Source organism: Chiloscyllium plagiosum, chromosome 39 (genome assembly GCF_004010195.1).
Source record: "Chiloscyllium plagiosum isolate BGI_BamShark_2017 chromosome 39, ASM401019v2, whole genome shotgun sequence".
Classification (NCBI taxonomy): Eukaryota; Metazoa; Chordata; class Chondrichthyes; order Orectolobiformes; family Hemiscylliidae; genus Chiloscyllium; species Chiloscyllium plagiosum.
Window position 1 is genome coordinate 26,687,403 of NC_057748.1, and position 12,766 is coordinate 26,700,168.

The 12,766-nt window shown below is 42.8% G+C and overlaps 1 protein-coding gene across 1 annotated transcript in view; it reads right to left on the reverse strand.

Annotated features, from left to right (window-relative positions):
• mecp2 (methyl CpG binding protein 2) overlaps positions 1 to 11,648 on the reverse strand; it is a 46,538-nt gene extending 34,890 nt beyond the window's left edge. Inside the window, exon 1 of the mRNA XM_043680056.1 lies at positions 11,581 to 11,648. Within this exon, the coding sequence (XP_043535991.1) occupies positions 11,581 to 11,633 (53 nt within the window). The 5' untranslated portion in view covers positions 11,634 to 11,648. The remainder of the gene's footprint in view (positions 1 to 11,580) is intronic.
• Between the last annotated feature and the right edge of the window lie 1,118 nt (positions 11,649 to 12,766).

Consider the following 12,766-nt stretch of genomic DNA (forward strand, 5'->3'; position numbering starts at 1 on the left):
GTTAGGATTGAGCCCTCCACTACCACCTGATGAAGGAGCGTCGCTCCAAAAGCTAGTGTGCTTCCAATTAAACCTGTTGGACTATAACCTGGTGTTGTGTGACTTTTAACTTGGAATTTTATTGGCAGCTCCTTCAATGCTGTTGGGTCAAAATCCTGGGACTCCCTAACTAATGGCACTGTGGGTGTTAATACACACAAAGGAATGCAACAGTTCAAAGTTCACCAGTTTAATTAAACTGCTCTAATGACACATTATCAGTCGTGGATCAAAAGACCACAAAGTTCCTGGGATCTGTGGAATAATTTCCCAAAATAAATAGATAGCAAAATGAAAATAAAAAAGCATTAGTTGACCAGAATTTTGGAGCAGTTCCTTCTCTGGCTTTTTATTTGTCTTATCCTACAGAGCACATGGTGAAGGATTTAAATAAGGGTGGAAAGCTCCAGGTACCAGTCAGCTGTATCACAAAATAGATAGAATGAACACCAGCAATTTACCATCACTGCTCTGACATAAATGTGAGAGCTAGAAGCTCGTTTATTTATTAACACCAAAAGGCTTTGCTGAGCTTGCTCGTGTGTCTGACATATGAGGAAATCGCCTGTAGTAGAAAGCCTTCACACCAAGTCTGAGGGAAACCCCTCTGTCAAATCTGCCAGGACTCTAGACATGCCTGACGTGTTTGCCCCCCCCGCCACAACCCAGTGTCACCAGCAAAACCACCCACAGCAGGCACTAAGCTTCCTTATGCTTGTGCAGTTAATATACCCATATTCCCAAGACAGCAGAAAGAATTCTGCCAGTGATGGGGTTTGTTACACAGGCTTTGTTAGTGAACCAGGATCTCTGGCCAGTGCATGGACATGACTGAAGGTTTGCCCCCATCGACTAAATTCCAAGTCAATGGACACCATAACCTCAAGACCACGTATAAAAAGGCAAAAGAGCAAGAGAGAGAGAGAGAGAGACAGCAAGAGAGTACGAATGAGAGAGAGCCACACAGTGCATGGGTGAGAAAGATAACGAGTGAGTGAGAGAATAAGAGGGAGAGAGAGCACGGGAGAAAGAGACAGCGAGAGAGTAAGAGGGAGACAGCAAGACAGAGAGAGCAAGAGAGAGGAGACAGATCGAATGAGTAACATGTGTGTATCCCAAGACGTGCGTCAGACACTTATCAGGAGCTTTTCATGTCTAGCATGTGAGCAGCAGGACCACTCAAAAAGATATGGGTGCTTTGAAATATTTGTAATAAGCCACCATAAGAAAAAGTAAGGCAGGAAACATTTCCAGACAGGTGGAATAATTGGGAGGCAAAATGTGTAAATTGAAAAAGATACACAAAAAGACCCAGCATTTGCATCCAGAGCAACAACTACATGTGGGTTCAGTGCTACAGAGTTAAGTAAGTCATGATGCAACCAGTGTTCTTGCACTATCCAGTGTCAATTCACACAACTGGTGTCATCCAGTTGAGAAAGGGTCACTGAAAAACATTAACTCTGATTTCTCTCCACAGATGCTGTCAGATCTGCTGAGCCCTTCCAGAAATTTCTGTTTTGTTTCTGTTGTTCAGCGTATGCAGTTCTTTCCGTTTTTACCCAGTGTAACTGTTGGAAATGGGGACCCAATTAGGATTGGTTGCAATGCCCTCACCGTGCACGACAACACTGACTGTCCAAAAACAGACCTGAGCAAAACAGGGACTTGGGTTCCAAGCACTAGAGAGCTGGACAGTGCCATTATTCCTCAACTCTGCAACCCCCTCCTCAAAACTGCAACCAATTGTGGATCTGTCGCAAAGGGAGTGCATCCAACACTCTACAGATGAGATCCAGAAAGGAACTGAAATTGCTTGTGCACTGATGGTAGGGGTTAAGATGAACCAACGGTAAAGAAACCAACCTCCAAAGAGACAGCAGACCTTGATCAGACATCCCAGACAGTGCAGCTTGTTAAATCCACAAAAGTGCTATGAATGTGAAAAGTGACCGTCATTTCCTCCCAAAGAGGAAGAACAGCACCTGTCAAACTGCCACAGTAATTAACAGGATAAAAGCCAGCATTCAGCGATAGCATGGAATCACAAAATGAACCTTGGTACCACATTACATCATAGGTGCATGGTGATGCACGAATCGAGCTTCAGAATAGACACAAGAGTGTGATTACAAGCAAACCATGACAACGATGCTTCAATTAACATGTCAGCTTCACCAACAGGATCCCTTTATATGTGTCTCACAAATAAAAAGGAAGATAAAGCAATTACTAAGGATCATTAGCTTCCAAAGATTTTCCTCATCCCTCCACATTGCCAGTTCAGTACTTGCTTTGACACAGTAAGCACATGTGACATTATCAAAGTAAAATGGCTGAGGCGAGTTGCTGAGTCCAATGGTGTGAGAAAACAAACAGCAGCGTTCGCAGCAGTCGAGTCATTAACCCCGGGGGAAGGGAGTCCTTTCCTTCAAGTGTGGAACATTAATTGAACTCCTTCATGCTGTCAAAGCTTGGTTAACTTAAATCAGCAACTCCATCTACCTGCACCATTCACCCAGTGAGTTCTTGTAACTTAGAAATATTTACTTCATTTCGATTAAATTGCCAATGGGTACTCATCATCATAATCTGGCTGGTGTAGGATTTCATAAATCACAAAGTCTGCATTTCACGGTGGCACAGTGATTAGCACTGTTGCCTCACAACACCAGGGACCCGGGTTCGATTCCAGCCTCGGGCGATTGTCTGCGTGGAGTTTGCACACTCTCCCAGTGTCTGCGTGGGTTTCCTCCGAGTGCTCCGGTTTCCTCCCACAGTCCAAAGATGTGCAGGCCAGGTGAATTGGCCATGCTAAATTGCCCATAGTGTTAGGTGCATTAGTCAGAGGGAAGTGGGTCCGGGTGGGTTACTCTTCGGAGGGTCACTGTGGACTGGTTGGGCCGAAGGGCTTGCTTCTACACTGTAGGGAATCTAATCATCTAATTTAATCATCACCCATTCACCATTACCGCTCCACCCTCCCTCCACCAAAAAAGTAAATTCCTACACGGACCTCTTAGCGCACACATTTTCAAATAGTGATCCACAACCCTTAGAGTTTTACAGTTTAAAACCGACAAACGGTAACCTACTGAGCAGTACTGCACAGTTGGTACCATCTTTCTAAAATCATGAGAGCATGTTGATATTTAAAAGGACCAGTTCCTTAAAGAAACACAGCAATTAGCAGCGCAAATACTCAGCACTACACAGAGAGGAATAGCCAAATGTCTTTTGGGAGTGGGGTGCGTGGTCGTAGTGGTGATGGAGAGGAGAGCGTCAGGAGAGCAAGAGATTCCAACAAGGCACACACTGGGTCATCTGGCCTGAAACTTAACCTGGTGGAACAGGAAGGGGAGGAGCTGAGCAAAAACAGAATAGGGAATGCTCACCAGTGATGATGTGATTTATTGAAGATGGCCAACGTTTTGGAAGAGTTGGAAGGAATGCTTCTGAATATTCATGGTGTAAACAGAAAATGGGGGCGATAAAAGCGGATGTTGATGAGGGAATCTTGCCAGACACTGCATTCATTTCATGGAATTCACTCCCCTGACTTGCTCTTTAAAAACTGAGAACTAACTTTAAACGGCGCCACTACTGGAGCAGCCCTGAATTGACAAGTATTGTCAATGTTAATTAGCTCAGTGGCAATGACAGTCTTGGTAACAACACCAACCAATAACAAAACAAAATATGCCATTAGCACAAAATACATCAATATTTACACATTTCAAAAGTACATGCAAACACACAAAGCAGAAGCAAAAATGAAACTGCAGTAAATTCCAAGCTTTGCCACTCTTTGATTTAGGTTGAAACTTTATTGCTGGAACAGTACAGCAGGTCAGGCAGCATCCAGGGAACAGGAGATTCGACGTTTCGGGCACAGGCCCTTCCTGAAGGGCCTGTGCCCGAAACGTCGAATCTCCTGTTCCCTGGATGCTGCCTGACCTGCTGTGCTGTTCCAGCAATAAAGTTTCAACTTTGATCTCCAGCATCTGCAGACCTCACTTTCTCCTCACTCTTTGATTTAGAAAAGTAAAAATCAGACAACACCAGGTTACAGTCCAACAGGTTTATTTGGAAGCATTAGCTTTCGGAGCGCTGCACCTCGTGTTGTGTGATTTTTACCCTTGTCCACCCCAGTCCAACAACGGCACCTCCACATCATTAGTTTAGAAAGATTGAGGGGGGTCCAGTTCATTTCAAGTCTCATCCAGTTCTACTCCCAAAAGTAGTGACTATTTGTTTAGCTCTTTTGGAGATGTTTCTGTTGCAACTTGCCCTTCTGAGTTCAGATAGCGTACATCATGGAGCTTTGTCACCACATGGTACAGCCCAGCACAAATATATCCCCACTGGAAATCTATCCATGCATTCACGTTTCTGACTGGAGTGACTGGAAAGGAATTAGAAGTTAAAAACTTGCTTCCCAGCTTAAGAAAGCTTACATTTGGAGTCCCAATAAAAGGTCATCAACCTGACTCGATTCCCTCCGTCAACACTGCCTGACCTGCTGAGTTTTTCCAGCTTCCCTTTGTTCTGTTTTCAGATTTGCAGTATTCATTTGCTATATCCTGACTAAGATCAGGTAACAGGAACTAAACCTCATCTGCACCTTTCAGCAGCTTGCTGTCAGGGAGCATCTGAGATGCTGAGAAAGGCTTTCTCTCGAGTGCCAGCCTAAACCTCACAAAGGCGGAGCACAAATGTTCCTGCATTTCCTACTGCATCATGAGCAGGACCCACCACTGAACATCGAACTGTCAATTCTAGGATCATCATTAACCTAATCTACTCTGGAGGTCTACAGCTTCCCAACTCAATCTCGCAGAACCCGATTCTACCTCTTCCCAAAATCCACCATCAGGGCTGTATTTTATACTTAATATTTTATATCTGTATTCATTAAAGAGAAAAATGATGTAGGTATAGAAATTAGGGAAGATAACTGTGATATAAACAAGTTATAATTGAGGGGGAGAAAGTATCATCAGTTTGAGTAGGCTTAAAAATTGCACAAGTCCCTGTGCCCAGATGAGATGCATCCCGGGCTGCTGTTGGAGGCAAAGGAGGACACTGAAAAAGCCCTGACATTAATTTTCAAATCCTCTCTGGACCCAGTAAAGGTGACGTGGTACTATTATTCAAGAAGGGTGGTAGGATAAACTAGGGAACTATAGGCCAGTGTCTCATACAACAGGATGACTCCGATTTACAAACATCCGGTTTAGCGACACTTGGATCCCAGATATGGATGTGATTTTAAAGATTCGACATACAAATACCTCTGCATGCACGAACGAGTATTTTATATTGTCCTGCATCGTACTCCAACTCGTGTACAAATCAATTTGTGAACGGACTCAAGAACAGAACCCGTTGGCAACCCAGGGGCTGCATTTGAGAAATTCTGAGGGACAGAATTAATCTCCACTTGGTGAGGCGGGAATTAATCAAGGATGGTCAGCATTGATCATGTCTGACAGGTTTGACTGAAATTTTGAAGAGGCTGACTAGATGTTTGGAAGGGGGTAGTGCAGTGGAATGCAAGCCTCACTTGGGGGGTGGTTCAATAAAGTCCATGCGATCCAGGTTAATTTTGCAAACTGTATCTAAAATTGGCTTAGTTGCAGGAGGTAGAGGGTGATGGCCAGTGATTGTTTTTGTCAATGGAGGCCAGTGGCGGGATTTGTTGCAGGGCAGCACTCCAGGTTATACCCGAAAAGTTGACTTCTCCACCTCCTGATGCTGCAGGGCTTGCTGTGCTCTTCTAACTGCCTGCTTGACTACTCCCTCTAAGGTGAGCTGCTGCAAATGCGCACGCGCACAGCCGCAACAAAGGTCCATGCATGGCGAACAGCTTGTTGACGCAAATCATTGCCATCCAGTTTGGGAATTTGCTGCCACACACAGACCTCAGAGTTCCACTCAACTGAAATCTTTAGAGGGAATGCTGGTGCAGAGTCCCTTGCTGTTTGTAGTACGCCAATAATCTAAACGTGAATGTAGGAGGTATGATCAGCACATTTTCAATAACACGAAAATCTGCAGTTGTCTAAGTACGAAGGAGGAAAGTGATAGACTACAAGACAATATAGATCGGGTTGGTCAGATGGGCAGAAAGGCAGTTAAAATAAAATAAGCTACAGATGCTAGAGATCTTGAAACAAAGACAGAAATTTCTGGAGAAACTCAGGAGATCAGGCTGAATCTGTAGGAAGAACACAGAGTTAATGTTTCAAGTCCAATGACTTCATCTCTTCCGAGAAAAGGATTTAACCCGGACATAAAACAATATAGACAAGCTCAGTCAGATGGGCAGAACACTTTCAAATGGAGCAGGAGAATTGACATTTCGGGCATAAGCCCTTCATCACGGGGCAGCATGGTGGCTCAGTGTTTAGCGTGGGTTTCCCCCCTTACTTTCCTCCAAGGCCCCAAGGGACCCTTCCATATCCGTCACAAATTCACCATTAATCCGAGAGCGTAGAGGAATGAAGGGAGGCCTCTGCTGAGGACTGATCTTTCATCCTCAGAGAGGGGTAGGACTGATCTTTCATACAGGGCACTCAGCCATGTCTGACCCATCTCCTGCAATTCTGCCCTCATTTTTTCTCTCCACCCCATCCTTTCTCCCATTATCGTCACTTGCCACCTCATCAGTCAGAGACGTGCAATCTTCAGCAGGATACCACAAACAAGCACATCTTTCCTTTCCTTGTCAGCATTCCACAATGACTATTCCCGCCATGACAACTTGGCCAACTCCTCCATCACACCTAATACTTCCTCATCCTCTATGGCACTTTCCCATGTAATGGTAGAAGGTGTGACACTTGTCTTTTTTACCTCCTCACTGCCCAAGGCACAAACACCATTCCACTCAACAGAGATTGGTATCTGGCTTAAGGCAGAGGTAGATAGATTCTTGATTCCCAAGGGGATGAAAGAACGTCAGGGACATGCAGGAATGTAGAGTTGAGGTTAAAATCAGATTAGTCATGCTTATACTGAATGCCGGAGCAGCCTCAAAAGGGCTGCGTGGTGTGCTTTTGCCCCTTGTTCAAATGTTTGTACTTCTTTCAATCTAGTATTCTACATTTCTCTGCTCACAATGCAGTCTCCACTACATCAGTGAGACTAAATGCAGCTTGGATGACTGCTAAGAGGAACATTTCCGCTCTGTTGGCAAGAACTACCAGGACCTTCCAGTCACTTACAATTTCCATACAGTCTTGCTGACATGCTAACGCTTCTGTCCGAGGTCTGTTGCTGTATTTCAGTGAAGCCCAACACAACTTGGAAGAACAATATCTAATTTCATGCTTAGGCACTTTACAGCCTTTAGGACTCAACACAGAGTTCAGCAATTTCAAAAAAAAAATCACGGTCTCCATTCTGATTACACACCCTCGAATATCTTGCTTGCTCTAGGCAGAGGTGATCTACCTTCTGCTATGAACACCTGCCATTAACACCTACTCATTATCTATATTTCTCCTCAACAACAGCTAGCACCCTGGACAGCCTCAGCATCTATATCACTTGCTCTTTCTTGCCCTCTACCAAAAGCATAAAAGACAACCGCCTTCACTTCTGAACAAGAGACATATTGGACTCAAAACATTAACTGTTTTTTCCTGAGTTTTTTCAGCTTTTTATTTCTGTAGCTAGTTGACTGATCTCAGCTACGACTGGGGAAAGCAAAGGTATGCTGTGAGCACCCCTACTGGAAGGTTCAAGCACGTGGAATTGGAACAAGACAGAGTGGAGTTAGATATTTCAATGATCAGTCACTTCACACTAACCCTAATTAAGATGCGTAAAGTCACTGGGTGAGGTGCTGGAAGGCTATCACCATGAGGCAACGTGCCAGGAAGAATCAGCCTTCAGGTTTTGGAAAGAGCTTTCTTTCTACAGACTTAGCGGAGCACTAGAAATAGTTATCAAACAATGAAAAATAGGGACATTAGCTAATCACGGTGTCTAGTTGCATTACCACACAAAAGTACAAAGTAAGAGGGACTGAGTGCGCTTTCACTGCCCATGATCACTGGGGCATGACACTTACAGAGATAAATCAGTTTCTACCAGAGGGGAACATCATGGTTCTCTAGTGTGTAGCTTGCAACTGGCAAATCTGTGGTGGGAAGCTATTGTGGGTCGTCACAAAGCCAGAACCCATGAACTGAAGCCCCACTTATGGGCAGATACTCCAGAACATGCTAAGGTAGATATTCATTCAAAACGGTATTTGCCTGCTCAGGTAGATTTTTAATAAATACGTTGTGACAATACTTTCTGACAGGCACCTAGTTGGCTGTGCCCTGGCCAGCAATTCCCTCTCAAAAAATCTGTGTCAGTAAAACAAAGGAATCAGTCGTTCATTTCACTTGTTTGTGGAAACTTGCTGCTTTAAAATGGCTGCTGAATATGCTTGCCCAAGTCCGTCCACTTCAAAATAGCTCAGGTGTATTCTGAACCTCAAAATCTGTGACAAAACGCAATGAGGCACCACACAGATGCAGATAACCTCAAGGCTGCCATCAAACTGTTTGAAAATTCAGGCACAAAATCCTGTGTGCAGACTGCACTGGTCCTCAGCTGCTTATGACTTGCAACTGTGGGAGTCTCGCTTATTCATCTGATGCAGAGATTTTTAAACATGCCAGGCAAATGCTTGGGGTGGAGGGGGAAAAAAATTTACAGCTCATTTTACAGCAAATACGCATTCTAAAGAGCACAGTAGGATTTGAGATCAGTTATAAAATGAAACAAAAATACTGGCAGCATATAGTTAGCAGCTTAAAGAGGAAGACGAACATTGTGAATAGGACACTTATGGGGGAACCATTTGGAATGATAACTGACCTTTTCCTTGCAGTAGCCAACCTGCTCTTTGCCTGCACTGACTATTTCTTTCACTTCACTAGAATTTTAATCTCGACTCCACCCAACCAGTCAGTCATACTTGTCCCACAGAAAGCTGCGGAAATGTGCGCTTTTGGAGCAGACTGGGGATTTTAGTTTTGAGGCCTGCTTGCGACGATTTTAGTTTCATATACAAGTTATAATGAGCTCTTTACCAATGTGTATAAAAATTTGAAAAGAAACAAAAGAGTCATGCTACTCAATTAGAACAGACTACATTTTGAAGAGGACTCATGTTGGACTACAAACATTAACTTCTGCTTCTCTCTCCACAGATACTGCCAGGCCTGCTGGTTTCTCCAGCATTTTCTATTTCTGTTTAGAATAAATTTATGGTTATTTTTCCACTAAAAATAGCTTTATGTCCCCAGTTAAACTTGCGCATATATTTTAAGAAACAGTAGATAGGGAATCAAACTTATTTTCTTCTGAATCAAAACCAAAAGAACTATGGATATTGTGAATCAGATATTGTAAATCAGAAGCAAAAACAGAAATTGCTGGCAAAGCTCAGGAGATTTGGCAGCATCTGCAAAGTGAAATCAGAGTTAAAGTTTTGGGGCCGGTGACCCTTCCTCAGTTGATTTCTCTGCACAGATGCTGCCAGGCCTGCTGAGCTTTTCCAAACATTTCTGCTTTTCCTTCTTATTTTCTCCTGATACTGGATCACAAAGTACCTTTCACCAGGCAAATCATTCAGAGATTCCAGCAATACAATTCTTGCTGAGCAATGTCTTTCCCTTTCACCTCCCCTTCTCCGTGGAGAGAGTCTGGTCTCCAGTTGACACTGAAAATGGTAGTTCATGCAGTACAGTTTCTCTTTCTGATCTTAACTGCTGAAATTACACATACCAATTGTCACAATCAGACTGATACACCCTGAACATGTAAAGTCCAGCTTCTGCAGAACAGTAAACAGAATATAAGTAAACCTATCATCATCATCAGGGCAGAAATCAGCCATTATTCTGGCTCTCGTAACAGGACTAGATTATTTGATCCCTCTACGATTTGCTCACCTGTTCAATAAGTTTGTATTCTGATCTTTTATGTGAATGTCACTTTTCTACCTGATCTCCATATCCCTCCACTTCCAAAACTCAGATTTGAACATGCTTGATAATAGACTTCTGGAGATAGAGAATCCACACATTTACCACCCATAGTGAAAATATTTCTCCTCTGGGTCCTAAATCATTGACTTGTTATAACTGGACATCGGCCACCTTGTTCTAGTCTGTGGAAACAGCCTTTGCCATCTCACCATTTTTGAGCACTCTTAGATTTGCACACATCTCTATTCCATCACTTTTAATTCTTTGCTACAAAGTATTCAAAAGGTTCAAATTACTCTTGTCAATCAGCTAAAATTCAGTTCATGCAGATCCGGAATGGGGTGAGAAGGACCTCCACAGAGAGGACAAGCATACAAATTTCAAGAGAATCAAGTAACTTTTTGTTTACAATGAAACCAAATTAAAGCATGTGGTTAACAAATAAATGCAAACCTCTAACATATGCACTGGAAACTGTAAAACTGTCCAGCAGCTAATCCTAAAGTTAACACTCATCTTTTGTTTTCTACAAAGGATTCCCCATGACCATTTCCATCCTGAAAAACAGACAAGACTCTTTCAATCCTTCACAATCACATAATCTACACACTGAACACGTGTTCCGCAGTATAGTACAGTCAGTTCTGCTATAATGCGGTAGTTCCTTTCTCATGCAATCTCGTGTTATAAGGAAAACACGTAACAACAGCACCATTTAAACTAATGGGGCTGGAATCGTATTATAACCAATGCATGCTTTACAAACAGTGCCCTCAATTTGTCAACTGTGTTATAGTAAATTTGCATTAATGAAACGAGTTTTATAGCAGAACGACCTGTATAGTCAAGACAAAGTTCAAATTCAGACACTCCCCAGCTCAGATTTTAGCTGCCCATTTGAAGGTGATGGAGGGTAGGAGAAATTTTATGGAGATTTGTGAACACAGGTAATTCTTCTATAATCCAATAGTTGCATTCTTGTGGAATCACGCATTGTAGAAAATCACACTTTAGAAACAGCGCTTAAAGTGTTGGCCGTGTAATCGCATCACAGCCAACACACATTTTAAAAGTTTTCACTTCAGAAACAGTGTCCCCAATTCGTCAATCATGTTACAGTGGATTTGCGTTAACAAAACATGCATTATAGCAGAACAACCTATCTGCTATCTGCAGGGAAACTTCCTTGTTCTTCCCACATTATCAATTCACGGTTTTTGCAATATGTGTGGAAATAGCTACTTGAAATTTATTTTTAAAATCTTCAAACATCATCTGTAAGGGGCCAGCCTCTGGTGAGGAACACCTCGGGCAAATTTCCGTAACATCAAAGGAAAAAAAAAGTAAACATTGCTACAGATTTAGTTACTGAAAGCCGAAATATTTTCACTTTATAAATAATTTGCCAGGGGCTCCCACGATGGTTCAATGAGTGAGTCATACAGACCCTGTATGAAAACATCTCATTGTAGATAGTAGTGATATCAAGTCTGTCATGTTGCTCATACCGTTTTGGATTAGGGAAGGGAGAAGTAAGTAGTCTTACCGCTGATTGCTTCCCAGCATCCGAAGTTGGCATCGCGCACAAGCAAGGACCATCTCTGCCTGACCAAGCTGCAAAAGCCTTATGGGAATCGAACAAGGTGCTGACACTCCTGTTCTGATTCACAAACAAAAACAGTTACTTAGGTGTGGACAGGAAGGTGCTCGGCACCTTTACAACTAACTGCTCTCCAGCAAAATGTGTGCTTGCAATAACGTTTATATTAAATTAGAACAGAAGGGGTGATACATTTTTTTTTTAAAACCCTGAAGTCAATTGAGATGCCAGGGTAGGGTTAAAAGAAAAGTTTGGTCAAAGTGGTGGGTTTTAAGTAGATTCTTAAAGCTGAAAGTTTGAGAGAGGGTATTCTAAAGTTGAAGTTGGGAGTAGACTTGTTATTTTCCCTCCTTACCTCTCCCAAAGTCACAAAAAATTCTTTCATCTGTGACAAGTGGCCTTGACCATAAAAGGAATCACAGCTTATGACAGTTGTGCCTACGCACATGTATCTTTGAGTAAAGGTCACCAGATAGCAAGCATGAGCGGAAATGATAGTAAATGTTCCTCCACCCATAACTTGGAGTTGCTGAGACTGACTGCAATTACTTTATTCCTGCCCTGCCAGAGGAAGCTGTATCTGGGACTCTCTTTCAACATTACTCAGTATCACACTGAGCAACCTCTACCCTTTAGAGATCACTGGGTAAATTCATAACACTTGTTCTGTGTTAGGTGATGTGATACTGACCAGACTTTTCAGTATTTAGTCAGATTATTTCTCTGTACAACGGCTGAACGTTACAAACCGCTTTTGAGTCAACGTCACATTTCCCCGCTATCGCTGAATATCTCACCTCAGAAACGCACGAGCTTCAAATGAGCAAACCTCATGGTCTAGTTGCATAGATTTCAGATAGTTTACTGTGCAGAAATATTTTAATATTCCACAAAATATTGACAAAGCTAAGGAATGGGGGGTCAAAGTTGTCTCATGCTTTCTGAAATCTCATTACATCTGTGCTTGGCGACCAGCCTGCTGTACATTATTGGTTTATTAATATCACACTTGGAATGATATTAGGTCCACACCTGTTTGGTGTTAATTTCGAGGGCCTCAGATGTGGCAGGCCCTGCAACTAGCACCTGGGTTACAGAAAGAAAACGGAGCTCAGGTTTCACCTTCAGAGAA